At 26.6% G+C, this 13,705-nt stretch overlaps 1 protein-coding gene across 1 annotated transcript; it reads right to left on the reverse strand.

Annotated features, from left to right (window-relative positions):
- Positions 1-278: 278 nt before the first annotated feature.
- Positions 279-8,036, reverse strand: LOC130798995 (NAC domain-containing protein 96-like). Its single transcript, XM_057662096.1, has 4 exons — positions 7,761-8,036; positions 6,822-7,099; positions 3,656-4,042; positions 279-949 (listed from the first exon to the last, which is right to left on the reverse strand). The coding sequence occupies exons 1-4, from the start codon at positions 7,915-7,917 to the stop codon at positions 707-709; spliced, it is 1,065 nt and encodes a 354-aa protein (XP_057518079.1). The 5' UTR covers positions 7,918-8,036; the 3' UTR covers positions 279-706.
- Between the last annotated feature and the right edge of the window lie 5,669 nt (positions 8,037-13,705).

The raw sequence follows: 13,705 nt of genomic DNA on the forward strand, positions 1-13,705 counted from the left end.
CTAAAGGCAATAATATAATATAATGTTCTATGATGTGATAATTATTATTTATAGTAGCGTTTGATCGTACAAAGTAATTTATGTGGGGTGCTTTACAAAATACAAACCATATTAAAACTCCATGTTTTATGATAATAGCATCCATGGAAAATTCCCCCAAAATTCTCCAAGTAATGAATATAACAAAATTTCTTCTATTTACAAATAAGTACATAATTTATATTCTCCATATATTTAAATCAACTTTCTTTTCCAAATAGTATCAAAAGTATCGGAGCCAGAGGAAGAAAAACAAAAAGAATTGAAGGTTCACAAAGTAAATTGAAATAAAATTCAAGTAATATAATAATACAACTGTTTAATTAATCATGTAAAAAAAAGAAAGTTACCAAATGCAGTATTGAGTATGGGTTGCCCTAATTAAGCTACCTTCCCCTTTTTCTAATTAAGTGATTTATAACTCTTGGTCTTATGGGCTCTATGGGAGCATTGCCAAAGAGCTTTCTTATGCATAAAATAAAAAATAAAAAAAAAAATGCCCCCTTTTTTTATGGGCATCAAGTATATTGAACCCCACCAACCTGTGTGGATAAAAAAAATAATCCACCTTTTTCTTTTTTTTGGGTCATTTTTATAATCAATAAAATAAATTTTATGTTAGTAGTGTAATTTGTAGCAAGTGTGAAGCTTCATTATAGTATGATGATCAATCTTCTAGAGGCAGATTTATAGAAGTCCCTTGGGTAGAGCAAAGATCAAATATGTCTTCAAACATTACTGCTCCTTTCATATAATCCTTGAATTTGTCACACCCTAACATGCCCTCTTGATGATGATCTATAATAGATTTTGACGTTGTTGTTGTCTCTGATAAATTCATTTGTGGAAAATAGTCATCCATTGCCAATGGTGGCAAATAATTAAAGCAATTACTGCTCATTTGCATATCCTGAAAAATAAATCCAAATATTTCACATTAAACGACGGAGAATTTTAAATACTTATTGCGATGACCTGCTTAATATTAAAGTTAAAGGGTTCGATTAGAACTTCAAGCTTTAAATTTTATTTTTCGTGGGTAGGGGCATGCCAAGCCCTAGCCAAGGATGTGAAGGTCCGCAATTGTTTAGACGAGAACAATAAAGATTTTGCAAGATATAGTTTCCCATAAAATTTTACTTTTATAAATATATTAATTGTCTCTAAATTTTTATTGTATATGTTAAACTAATTATTAAACAATCTCATACATAATTTTATAATAGTTTTAAAATACTATGAGACAACATAGGCTCCACTCTATGTGCATAAAAGGTCTAAAATTTGTTAATATTGACCTAAAGATTATATCTTTCATTTTGAAATAAAGATCTTTACATAATTTATTTTTTTTTTGAAAGATCTTTACATAATTTGAAATAAGCAGTTATAGTGAGTTGAACGATGGGTCCTACTATGATAAAAGGAACGAATAAGATTGGCTATGGCTACTATATGCTTGGAAAGAAAAGAAGAAATTTTTGAGAAGTGAAGAAAATGAGGAAGAAAGTAGAAATAAAAGATCATGCTCTCCTCTGTTTTCTCAGTTTGCTCTTTTGTTTTAATTTAAGTTTATCTTAATGAATTTTCCCCTATTTTTATTTTGTTGTATAATTTAATTACTTTTATTTCTAAATATGTTACTATTTTTAACACACTGTACCGAGTTTCTCAATCTTCTTATCAAAAGCAAATAAGGCTAAATGGCTGAAACAGAAGAAATATAAGAGTTGGTGAAAAAAAGCTAGGTAGAGATTTTCTCTATAGTCATGAGTATGAGTATTCAGTCAGTGAGTCCAAGCTTATATGAGCTGATTCAGTAGCAAATTTGAGCTTTATGAAAAGAAGGAGAGAAACTTATGAGTTGGGGATATATAATATTAGCTTTATGGATCAAAAGAGATACTCAAAGTTGTTATCTTTGTTGGACCATTTCCAGACTTTGAGAAACTTGTTGGTGTACTATTACTACTTTACTTTTCATGTTTTGTGAACAAATCATTAGCTTCTTCTCATCAACATCCTTTTTCTCTTTATTTCTTCTTTTTCTCAACTATTTTCCTATTTTATATTCAAAGTTTAAAAATTTTCTCTATGAGAATAAGATTTTAATTCTTCCATCAAAAAATTCATTCATTTCTAATAAGTAATTTTTTCGGAAAAAACAATTATGTTTATCATTTTTACATAGTATGCTCAAAAAGCACTAGTAGAATAAATCTAATTTGCTGCTATTTATTTGCTACTTAAATCTCAAACATAGCAAATAATGTATTTATTGCTACTGTTTTGACGATTCACAACAAAAAATATTTTTTTGCTACTATTTTTAATATTAACAGCAAATATAAACCCTTATTGTTGTTTTTCTATTGAACAGAAAGTTATAACACAAGTCACCTACTTGACCCTCCTTTTTTCTCTTAGTTGAAAAACCTTATACTGCTATTTACCCTTCTATTTACTCTGATTCTCTTCGCACATAATAATTTTTATTTGCTGCGTTTCTTTAACTAACAGCAAAAAGCTTTTGGTTATTTGTTGCCCCTCCATTTGCCGCAATCCCAAATTGAGCAGCAAATAAGCATATTTATATAGTAGTAAATGACGTTAATTCTACTAGTGAAGGTGATTTTTAGCTAGCATTCACTATGCAAAATTATAAAACAATAATAATGACAAAGCTTTAATATAAAAAAATTAGAATATGTAAAAACTTAAAAGTTTAATTTTATTGTTAAAGTTACGGTACCAAAATTAGCTCTAAAGGGGATAAACAAAACATTTCATTAATTTAATCCAATTCAAATAATTTTGAAGTAGGGATGGGTTATATTTATAAAGTGGTAGTAGGAGTGTTAATCTCAAGTATATATAGTGCTATATTCGTTTCTGTTTTACTGATGTATGATAATTCAAATGTGGACAACAATGGAAGACCTTATTAGATTCAAAACGGCATTATTTGCAAAGGCAACAAAAATCTCCTAACAAAATAAACTGTAAATAAAACTACTTTGTCCATCAAAGATGAGCATTAAAGCAACAAAGTCTAACTTAGGGCCGCAATATTAAAGCAAATTCATTCTTAAAGCTTGAATATATATGACTTAATTAATTATATAACATCCTATTTTTTATACGGTAGACTGAGAAAGGAATAAAGGCAGCTAACACGTTACTTGTGAAAAGTGGTGCTTACTGTTACTAACAAGATCAATAAATTCTTAAAGCGAAACGTAAAGTAATATATGCAAAAGAAAAAAGGAAAATTCTATGTGATAACCCTGACGTTTTAGCTTTTTCACTGATAGATAAACCTTTTTTTAATCCATGTGGTGACCTTGACGTTCTAACTTTTTCACGTGGTAGACAAAAATGAAGTTTTTTTTTTGTAACTTTACACTATTTTTACCCAGTCGACTTAATTATTTAATTTAACCAAAAACTTAACATTTTGTTTACCATATGGATTAGTTGAAAGCTAAAACTTACCATGTGGATTTAAAAATACATTTGTGGTAAAGCAAAAAAACTCATGATCACCATGTAGAATTTTAAAAAAAATGATATATTTATAATTAATCTTTTTAGGTTATTATAGTAAAAATATTACCTGGATTAGATTTGACGAGTAATCAAAGGCAAAAGGGTAGAAATGTGCAGAGCTATTAGCTTCATCTGCGGCAAATAATGGGGCTTGTAAATCTTGATCAGTACTTAATGCACTTCCTGTTGGTGTTACTTCTTGATTTGTCAGTTCTGAGGAAGCTTCTGAAGGAAACTTACGATTAATTCTTTCATTATCATGTCTTAATAATAAGCTATTATTATTTTTATTATTATCATTATTATTATTATTATTTTGATTCCCATCATAATCTACTTGTAGATCTTCGTCTATAGATTCATTATCTGGTATCATAATGTCTTCCATTTCTTCTTTAGTCCTTGGATTATTTTGTATTGTCTTCTTGAATACACGGCATAATGCATAGGAATCCTATAAAAAATGTTGTAATATCATTAAAATAATATAAAGCTGAAACTTACAATATAAATTTATAGTACTCGCTTTGAATAAATTGTTTTTTATTTATAGATAGATTATGTCTAAAAAAACAATATATATATATATATATATATATATATATATATATATATATATATATATATATATATATATATATATATATATATATATATATATATATATATATATATATATCCCATATTTTCTAATATATAAAGCAAGAAGAATCGGGTTTTCAGTCACAACAAGTATTATATTTTCTAAGAAAAACTGAATTTGATTGATAATTTTCATTAACCCCTCCTACCTTCTAACACCCCAAAAAACCCTAGCTATATTATTATTATTATTATTATTATTATTATTATTATTATTATATTGGAATTTGGGTTTAGTACATTTTGTATATAAATGAGGGTTTTTTAACCAAATATTCCACATTTAATAAAATGGTAGTAAACTCTTTATAATTATCAAAAAACAAATATTTAATATGGTGAATAAAGTACTATGATGTCGATGCTCATATCTGACACGTCATCAATTGATAACCTAATTATCCTTTTGTTTAATGTTATAAAGAAATAACGGATTTCTTTGAAAAAAATGAAATAGTAGGAGTAATAAATAATATAAATAAAATGATAACTACATATATTACTCCCTCTTTGATTGGTTATGTTGATTTTTTGCATAGTTTTTAAGTTTGAAAAATATCTATAAATATATTTTATAAAAACTTAAACAAATATACATCGAAATTTTATTTATCAAGATGACTTTTATAAAATCTCAAATAAATATATGTCAAATTTAAATATCCATAGAAAATCTGTTTAAATTTCTCTCACACATTGTATTGCATATTCAAAACATAAGTACTTTCAAATTGAACAGGAGAGAGTATATATTTGAATGTAGTGAGAACTATTTTTTCTAATTTTTTTAAACCTTTGAATTCGATTTTTTTTTTTTTTTTTGCTTTTTTTTTTGAAAATTTCAAATTGATGAATGCAATGATGCATGAAAAGAAGGGTTTGAGAAAAAGAGAAGAAGAAGAATCATAATATAAGAATGATATGATAATAGTATAAATTAATATTGTAATTGGATTTAGTTTATACTCTCTAGTAACTTACTTCCTGGGGTATCACATAATATTTTATTAAATTTGCTATATTTTTATTTTTAATTATGATCCATAATTTATTCACATATTATTTTTTTTTTTATAATTTAATTTATATATTTTTCTCACTGCCATATAATATTTACTTTTGTATTCTATTTTTCTGTTAAATATTTATTTGACAAATTTGGTGGGAGAGAAGTACAACAAAGTTGATGTTAGAAAAGGACGATCGAAAGATTATGAATGCATGATTGCTGTCACTACGTTTGCTGGATCTCATGCATATAATCATGATTTTATTAAGAATCTTGTCATGCAACGTTCCTTTCTTTTCTTTTTCCTGTTTTATTCCCTTCTTTTATTTTATTTTATTTTATTTTTATTTGTATGAAAATCCCCAACTCTGGTGCAAAATTCTTCTCCTTCTAACACAACGAAACCAATTAAAAAACCTAATACAAAACCCTAGATAACCATTCTGATCTTTTGTCTTCCCCTAGAAGTCTGTTTATTTTATTTTAGGCACCCATTTTTCGGGTACAAATGACACCGTAATATAAAAAAATAAAAAAAAACTCATATTATATTATAGTTGTATTAGTAAAGTGTCGTTTTTGACATTATATGAGTCCTAAGCAAACTGAAAGAAATAGACCTTTTCTATATGAAGGAACGATTTTGAACTTAGAACGAGTTTTTGGAAAAATAACAAATACGAACCCTATATATTATAGTTATCATTAAAAATATAGACGTGTCATATAATTCTTAAATGATAAAAGAAATACTCATAAATTGCAAATTTTTAAATGTCTACTTCATTAACTAGCATTTTTTTTATTTTAGGAGTCTTTCTAACTTTGGGCCCAGGTAAATACCGACCTTGCCTATGGTCAGGAACAACCCTATGTATTACGAAGTACATGTACTTCATTTGTATCAATTTTTTTAATTAGTTGCTAGGTTATTTCTCCCTTATACGTATCATCAACTTTTTATTTATCTGTTTACTAGAAAAAACCAAACCAAATAAAATTTTTTAAAAAGAGAAAACATATTTTTTTTGAATTTCTTTTGTTTTAGATCATTATATTAGTATAAATGAGTATTTCAGTCGTTGGACGGATATTATTTATATTGTATTATTATTATTATACTTATTTCTCAATATTATTCTAGCCATCAAATGTAAAATGGCGCGTAAATAGGATGCAATAAATTCACAAAAAAGTAGCAATAAGCATATCGTTAAGTTATACTTCTATATTGTAATATTCAAATTAGTACCTTAATAAAGGAGAGGTAAAATTAAACCATTATATTGTATCATATAAAACAAATATAAATTAATAAGTACTATTTATTTCGTTAAACCAAAAATTAATAAAAAACTATTCTTGTATGTTTTTCTAGATGCATATTGTCAAGTCCATTTTTCTAATAATCATTTTAAACTTGTAAATAATCACTTTAAAATTTTAAATGATAAATTTTAAATTATAACATATTAAGACAGCTTAATAGAAATGACCTAACTGTAACAGCCTTGAAAATTTGTGTAAAAAAAAAACTTTAAATTAGAAAAAAGAAAAGAAGTAAAGTGAAATTAGATAGTACCTTAAGGGAGGGAGTAGAACCAGAAAGAGATTGAAGGAGACGATACTCATGCATAACCCAGTTAGTCCTAATCCCATGAGGAGCTCTTCCTTTGTAATACACCAATGTCTTTTTCATCCCTACCGCCGTCTTTTGCGACTGCACCGGTCTATCCTTCCCAGTTGCCTTCCAGTAACCAGCTCTCGTCGCCCGGTTTGTCCTCGATCCATTTGGATACTTCCTGTCTCTTGGGCTGAAGAAATACCACTCTAAATCCTTCCCCGGCAAGAACGATTTATCTATACAAATATATAATTTACTATGGTCATGTAATTCATTAATGCTTATATATAGTCATAATACTTGAATCTAAATATATCATCAATCATTTAGATAAATTTTTTTTAATTAATTATAGTGTAGGCAGAAGAAAAAAAATAATTAAATGAAAATCGAACCTAGTTAAAAAAATTTTATGAAAAGTGATGGTTGCACTCCAAGTGAAACCAAGACCGTTCTTCAGATGAATTTAATTTGTTATAGTATTTGATACTCCCTCCAATTCAGACTAATTTTTCATTTGATTTTTTGACATTATGTATTAATCACTCTTAATTTGTACGTTTTTAAATATATGTCTAAATAAGATTTTATTTGATTCACTTAATTCATACTTTATTAATATATTCATAGTTATGCACAATTAGAAATTTTTAAGATTGAATTAATACACTAAATAGAGTGTAAAATCGAATGAGATAGATAATTGGTGTGAATTTGAGGCAGTATAGCTAGTATAGTAGTATAACATTTCAGGGGCTATAACTATCCATTTTATCTTTTGATTGATTTAGTTACTTCTTTATAACATTAAAATACAACGCGACAAAAAAACTTTGAGTTTAAATTGAGATTAGAATATGTTATATACTGATTGATATTTCTATTATAGACAATTACCTGGTAAATCCCAAGGTTCACACTTGTAAAGATCAATTTCAGGAATGATTTCGAGCTCGATTTTACGGCCAGTGATCTTCCTATCAAGATAGTAAGCAACCAGTTCTTCATCTGTAGGATGAAACCTAAATCCTGGTGGTAGACTCACTGGTGCCATTTCAATTAGCTAGATTTCAATCAAAATAATTTTATGGTTTATTTTTGATGCAAAAAGTTTGTGATGAAGAAGTTATTATTGAGAATTTTTTTTTTCTTTTAAGGAAAGGAAAGGAAGAAGGAAATAGCAAGGAGAAGACAAGCTTGTACCTACAGAATAGAGCTGAAATATATAGAAGCTACTGTTGGGATTGTAACTAAAGTTAAGCTAAGTCTATTTTTGGATATTATTATAAGTTTTGCCTTTATAATATTACTATATTAGTATTTTAGTTGTAGTTGTTCTTTTGCATTCCATGACATAAAGATAAAAATATAAAAATTAATTATTTAAATAGTATATTGTAACTGAGTTTGTGTTCTTTGGTCGGATAATTATAATTTAATATGAAAATAATAAGGTATATTATAGATGGGGTCGTATTTACAAATAATAATTGAGTAATTTCAATAAGATCGAACAAAAATTGTACGTTTCACTAACTTTGTTCTATTTGGTTTGGACATGTTTATCAAGACAATTGTTAAAGTTTTAATATTTTTAATTGTGCATAAATAAAAATTATAAAAAGTTGATATTAATAGTCTTTGCGTTGAGACAAATCAAACAAAATTTACGTGACTATGTTTTAACTTATTGATTAAGAATAAAATACAAATTTAAAATGAATTGGGGATAGCGTCAAAAATAAATAAATGTGATAAAGTCTCTATAACGGTGCAAGTATGATATAGAAGCCCGTATTTCAAATTATGGATTTCAATTATGAAATCATAAATGAAGAATTTGAAAATGACAAGGTTCGGGTAGTCATTCTTAAATTCTCAACTTTAACTACTTTAAAAACAATATAGTATTTGTAAATTTTTAATTTGTCAAACAATAATTTTGAGCAAATTCCAAATTTTTAAATAAAATTATTGTTTCCAAGACATAATGTCCTTTGTATTTGGTTTTGTGGGCTTTGGTTTACTTTAATTTTCCTTTTCCTCATCAGCGTAAATTTGTTGTGTATCAAAGTGAAAAGAAGCTAACCACTTGAGAGAGGGACTGAGGGAGAGAGAAATTGAGGTGTATAAGGCAAGACAAATTTTAAGTGAGAAAAAAAGACCAAAAGTTGTATGATCAAATAAAGATAGAATGGATAAAACATGATCAATTTAACAAGGTAGTAGGCCACATTACTGATTTACTTTTAAATCAGTTGGCCCCCTCCTTCTTAGTGAAAAAAATAGGTTAAATCTAAGGTTATTTTTTTTGTCATTGTACCTTTTACTTTGCATCCAAGTAGTTCTTACATATTGATATAAATGACACATTTGAAAACTTTAAATTTGGATGGAAATTATTAATAAAATTTATAGAATAGTCAAGTTATAGACACTTGGTTAAATATCAGCCTGCAGCCAAATAGTATTGTCCATGTCCCTCTCAATTAGCACATTTTGCCGATTTGCTAATAACAGACGGGTGAAATTTTAGATAGTTTTTGCGATTGATGTTAAATGGAGTTCGAAATTATCCTCAAAAATGTCATAGTTTAAGTGACTGTACGGAGTTCATTGTAATATTTTATGCCCTTTCACATTCTTTCAAACAAGAGTCCGTTAACGTGTGTGAAATATGGGTGCAAGATGTATCATTCTTATATTATCAAGCATTAAGTATTTCATTTTAGAAAAGGATTGTATGAAATTTAAAATTATAGCCTAAAATATAGTAAATACTAAATAATACCTAGCTTATTAAAGAGGCAAGTTATCAAAAAATTTAAATTAACATAAGATTTTTAAAAAATAATATTATGCTCAATAAATAGAAAAATTAAAATGGGACAAGATCTTATTTTAAAGGTTTACATGCACCTAGATCTTAGAGTTACCCAAGCTGATTAATTAAGTTTAATTACTACCATAAGATATCAGAATCTAAGAACTTAATTACAAATTTACAATGACCTAAGTATTTTTGTAACCAATCATGATAATTTTAGTACAAATATAATATAGTGTTAAATAATATTGTTAGAAAACGTCATCCCAAATTGGCTTTACCAATATTTTATGTTTCACATACATAAGATTTACACAATTTGGAAAAAAATGTATGAACATATGTAATACTTTTTTCTCTTAAATTAGCTTGTTGTTAAGAAAGCAATCAACGGTTATTAATTACGTGTAAATTCAAAATGATTAGTAAGCAATAACCCCACAAGCAATAAGCATCCCTACAAGCTAAGGTCCAAAATTGAAAATTATCTTTTTGAACGAATAGTGCTTTTATCTTCTTATGAATGATTTATTAATTAAAATAAAATGATTAGACTGTTTTTTTAATTTATAAACCTCAATCCCTATGTTGTCTACTGATTAGGGATAGATTTATTGTGATTCATATTAAATTTTAAAATTTTAAGGAATAATCGGTGTCCTTGAGTTCAAAGTTAACATAGGGAAACCATATTGGATTCGAGAGATCAACTAGAGATTAGAGATACAAAAACATGTTTGTCTCAATTTTTATAAAGGAAACTCAAAATTCTCAAAAAAGCATTGCACTAATTGATCTAACATAATTTTTTAACATGTTAATTGTCTTTTTTAGGATGATTTAATTATTTTTAACTGATTATGTATTGTTGGAATTAATACTTTGACATATATATATATATATATATATATATATATATATATATATATATATATATATATATATATATATATATATATATATATATATATATATATATATATATATATATATATATATATATATATATATATATATATATATCATTATTATCTTACATAGTGCATATATTCCGCTCATCATAGGAATTAGGAACTATGATCAGAATTTTAAAAAAAGGAAGGCAAATATATATTTTTGGATAGATTTGAATTTTCTAAATCAACCAAATGCATTATTTTCCAAGTTTTTATCTATATAGACATTTGATTATGTACAATTGAGAAACTTGGAAAGGACACTTTTTTGCCCAAATTATTTTGACCGATGATTATATATTCTATATGATTATTATTTTTTTTTTTGAGTTAATATTCTATATGATTATTTTGCACACTTAAGTAATACAATGAGATAGTTAATTTTCTTGTTGTATGGAGAGGTATAAGAGTGAAGTGATATAAACATGAATTGATCATATAACATCACCATAACTATATCTATTAAATACATATTCGTTCTTTTTAGCTACTTATTTATGTTTTTCATTTATTTTTGTCTTATTTTCTAATTTAATTTATTTTTCTTTTAACTGAATTTCACATATTAGACACTAGGTGCAAATGATGGAGAAAAAAAATATGAATATTTGATATTTTATGTTTGTTAGGAATTCATGTAGTTTTTATGTTGTGGGGTTTGTGTATGTTTGCATCACCCTAGTAATATACTAATTACTAACTATCTACAAGTGTGATTACAATTGTGTAAGCAATAAGATTAACAAGGTTGTTTATATTATGATATTATTCAATCTTTTTAAGATCAAAAATAGATATGAGGAGCTAGCCATAGCATGATATGCCAGCCCAAGCAATTAACTTTGGCTTTAATAGATTCTAATTACAGGAGATTATAATAGAAATGCTTCCACTGGGTGTGAAAACTTATACTTGGGTGGATAAGAAGGTTCCCTGCTTTTGTCTGCTCTCATACTAACAACAATCATGTGGGGCCCTTTAAAAGCTAATATTTGTGGGCCCCTCTACCGTCCTATTCCTACAACACGCAATTCTAGGTTAATTTCTTTACTTATTTAAATCTAATTTATTTGATTATACTAATTACAATCATATGGTACGTCCAATTTAATAATTTCATGGTCTAAAGATCACATATATGATAAGAGTACCTCCTCTGTCCCTGAAATTATCATTGTTATATATTACACAAAGATTAAAAAATGGCAAGACTATTTAAATTGTGTGAATACTATTATAAAAGAGTTGATATTTGTCAATAGTGTCAGTAACCCAACTCAACCAAAAACTTAATCTGATGGTTAAAGTCTCAAAGATATGTTATATACTTTAACACGTCCCCTCACACGACACATGCCCTGAATATTTCACTTTAAATGAGAGGTGATTGAGATTTGAATTCGTAACCTCTTGTCATATTAACTCTGATATCATAATAAGAAATTCACTCAACCAAAAACTTATAGTAAACTCTAAAACTATATTTTATATTCTAATACATAGTAATAAAAGAAAGTAATTGATATATCTTTATAAAAAGAAATTATAGTAAAGTAATAGTAATGAATTTGGTAAACTCTCAGCTGACACGTTATTTATAACGGTGATGACGTTATATTTGTATAATTTAATTAAGTGTAAATCTAGAATAGTTAAGTTGTCTTGTTTGGGAAGTGCAACTTTGTTTTAAGTTAGGTTGATCTGAGACTCTCTGCCCTAGAGATCCTCAATTCTTAGTTAAAGTAGTCTCTTTTTAGTTTTTTTATTGATGGGAGGGAGTTAAGGCACATTGGTGTTAGTTGTTATGGCGGTTGTGGTGTAATCTATAAGTGTAGTTAATAATATTTTAGGCTTGTTTAAAAATGTAATACTCCCTTGGTAACATTTTGTACAATTGGACAAGGGAGTAATGCTTAGGCATGGCATACCCTGCTTGATAACCGCCCATGGGATCTTATCTTAATGAGTTGATGTTACGATCGTGCCTAGATTATTTATTATGTAAACTTAAGGATGAGTCACGACATATTACATACATGGAACAATGAGTTTTTTTAGAAGTCTATTATTAGAGACCTTAATTCAATGAAATAATACACCTAAAAATTTAAACTGATATTTAAAAACTTAAGTTTATATGAGAGTATTTCGGTTATTATTAATGCAATATATGTACTCCTTATACTTAATTAATATGAATTAAATATTTTATTTAAAATGAGCACCAGTGAATGAGATTTAAATTTAATCAAAAACTTAAGTTGATAACTAAAGTCCTGAAATATGTTATACTCTATCAGAGTTTAGATAATTAAGAGTATTATAGGCTTATAGCTAAATTTAATTTTTTTATGTCACAAACTAGTAAATATAAAATGATAAGTTGCCCATATGACACTTCACAATTTACATCCATTATATATATGATCTTACTAATAGACGTCCCCGACTGGGCGTATTTGTGGCCAATTAATGATCTTGATTCATAATATTCAATTTATATATAAAGTTATATTTGGAAATATTTATATATATGTTGGTTAAATTGGTAGAGCATTGCTTTATGACAACATTGACTTGGGTTCAAGCATTATTAAGCACTTTTTTAATACTTATCTATTTTTTAAATATTATCGACATTATTTGATTTTATTCTAGATTCGTCTTTGGCGCTTATAGCATTCGTTAGTAAGCATATAATGAATTTTACATAGTAACTGTAATATATTTTTAAAACTTTAGTTGTATAAGAATTAATTATATTATCTATAGTAGCATAAAATATAGAATTTAGCACCGAATTATATATGCATTTAAATATATTATATTATATCAATTTTTATTTTATTTTTTAATTTACACTTTTAAACGTATTATTATTGTTGTTAACAAATATCCCATAATGTTCCTTAGCTTTTAGAAAGTTTTTATCCCACTTTTACTCCTTAAAACTCCCTATTTTCTTTTAATGTACCCCTTTTCTTTTATTTATAATTGTTTTCTCTCTCATACTTTCAATACAATCATTACTTCACACTACTATTTAATTAAAATAA

This window comes from Amaranthus tricolor, chromosome 1, assembly GCF_026212465.1.
Source record: "Amaranthus tricolor cultivar Red isolate AtriRed21 chromosome 1, ASM2621246v1, whole genome shotgun sequence".
Lineage (NCBI taxonomy): Eukaryota > Viridiplantae > Streptophyta > Magnoliopsida > Caryophyllales > Amaranthaceae > Amaranthus > Amaranthus tricolor.

Coding starts and splice junctions, on each gene's coding strand:
- LOC130798995 (XM_057662096.1), bottom strand. CDS start 7,917: ATGGCACCAGTGAGTCTACCACCAGGATTTAGGTTTCATCCTACAGAT. Junction 7,100..7,760: donor TGAACCTTGGGATTTACCAG/GTAATTGTCTAT, acceptor ATATTTGTATAG/ATAAATCGTTCTTGCCGGGG. Junction 950..3,655: donor ACTCGTCAAATCTAATCCAG/GTAATATTTTTA, acceptor TTTATTTTTCAG/GATATGCAAATGAGCAGTAA.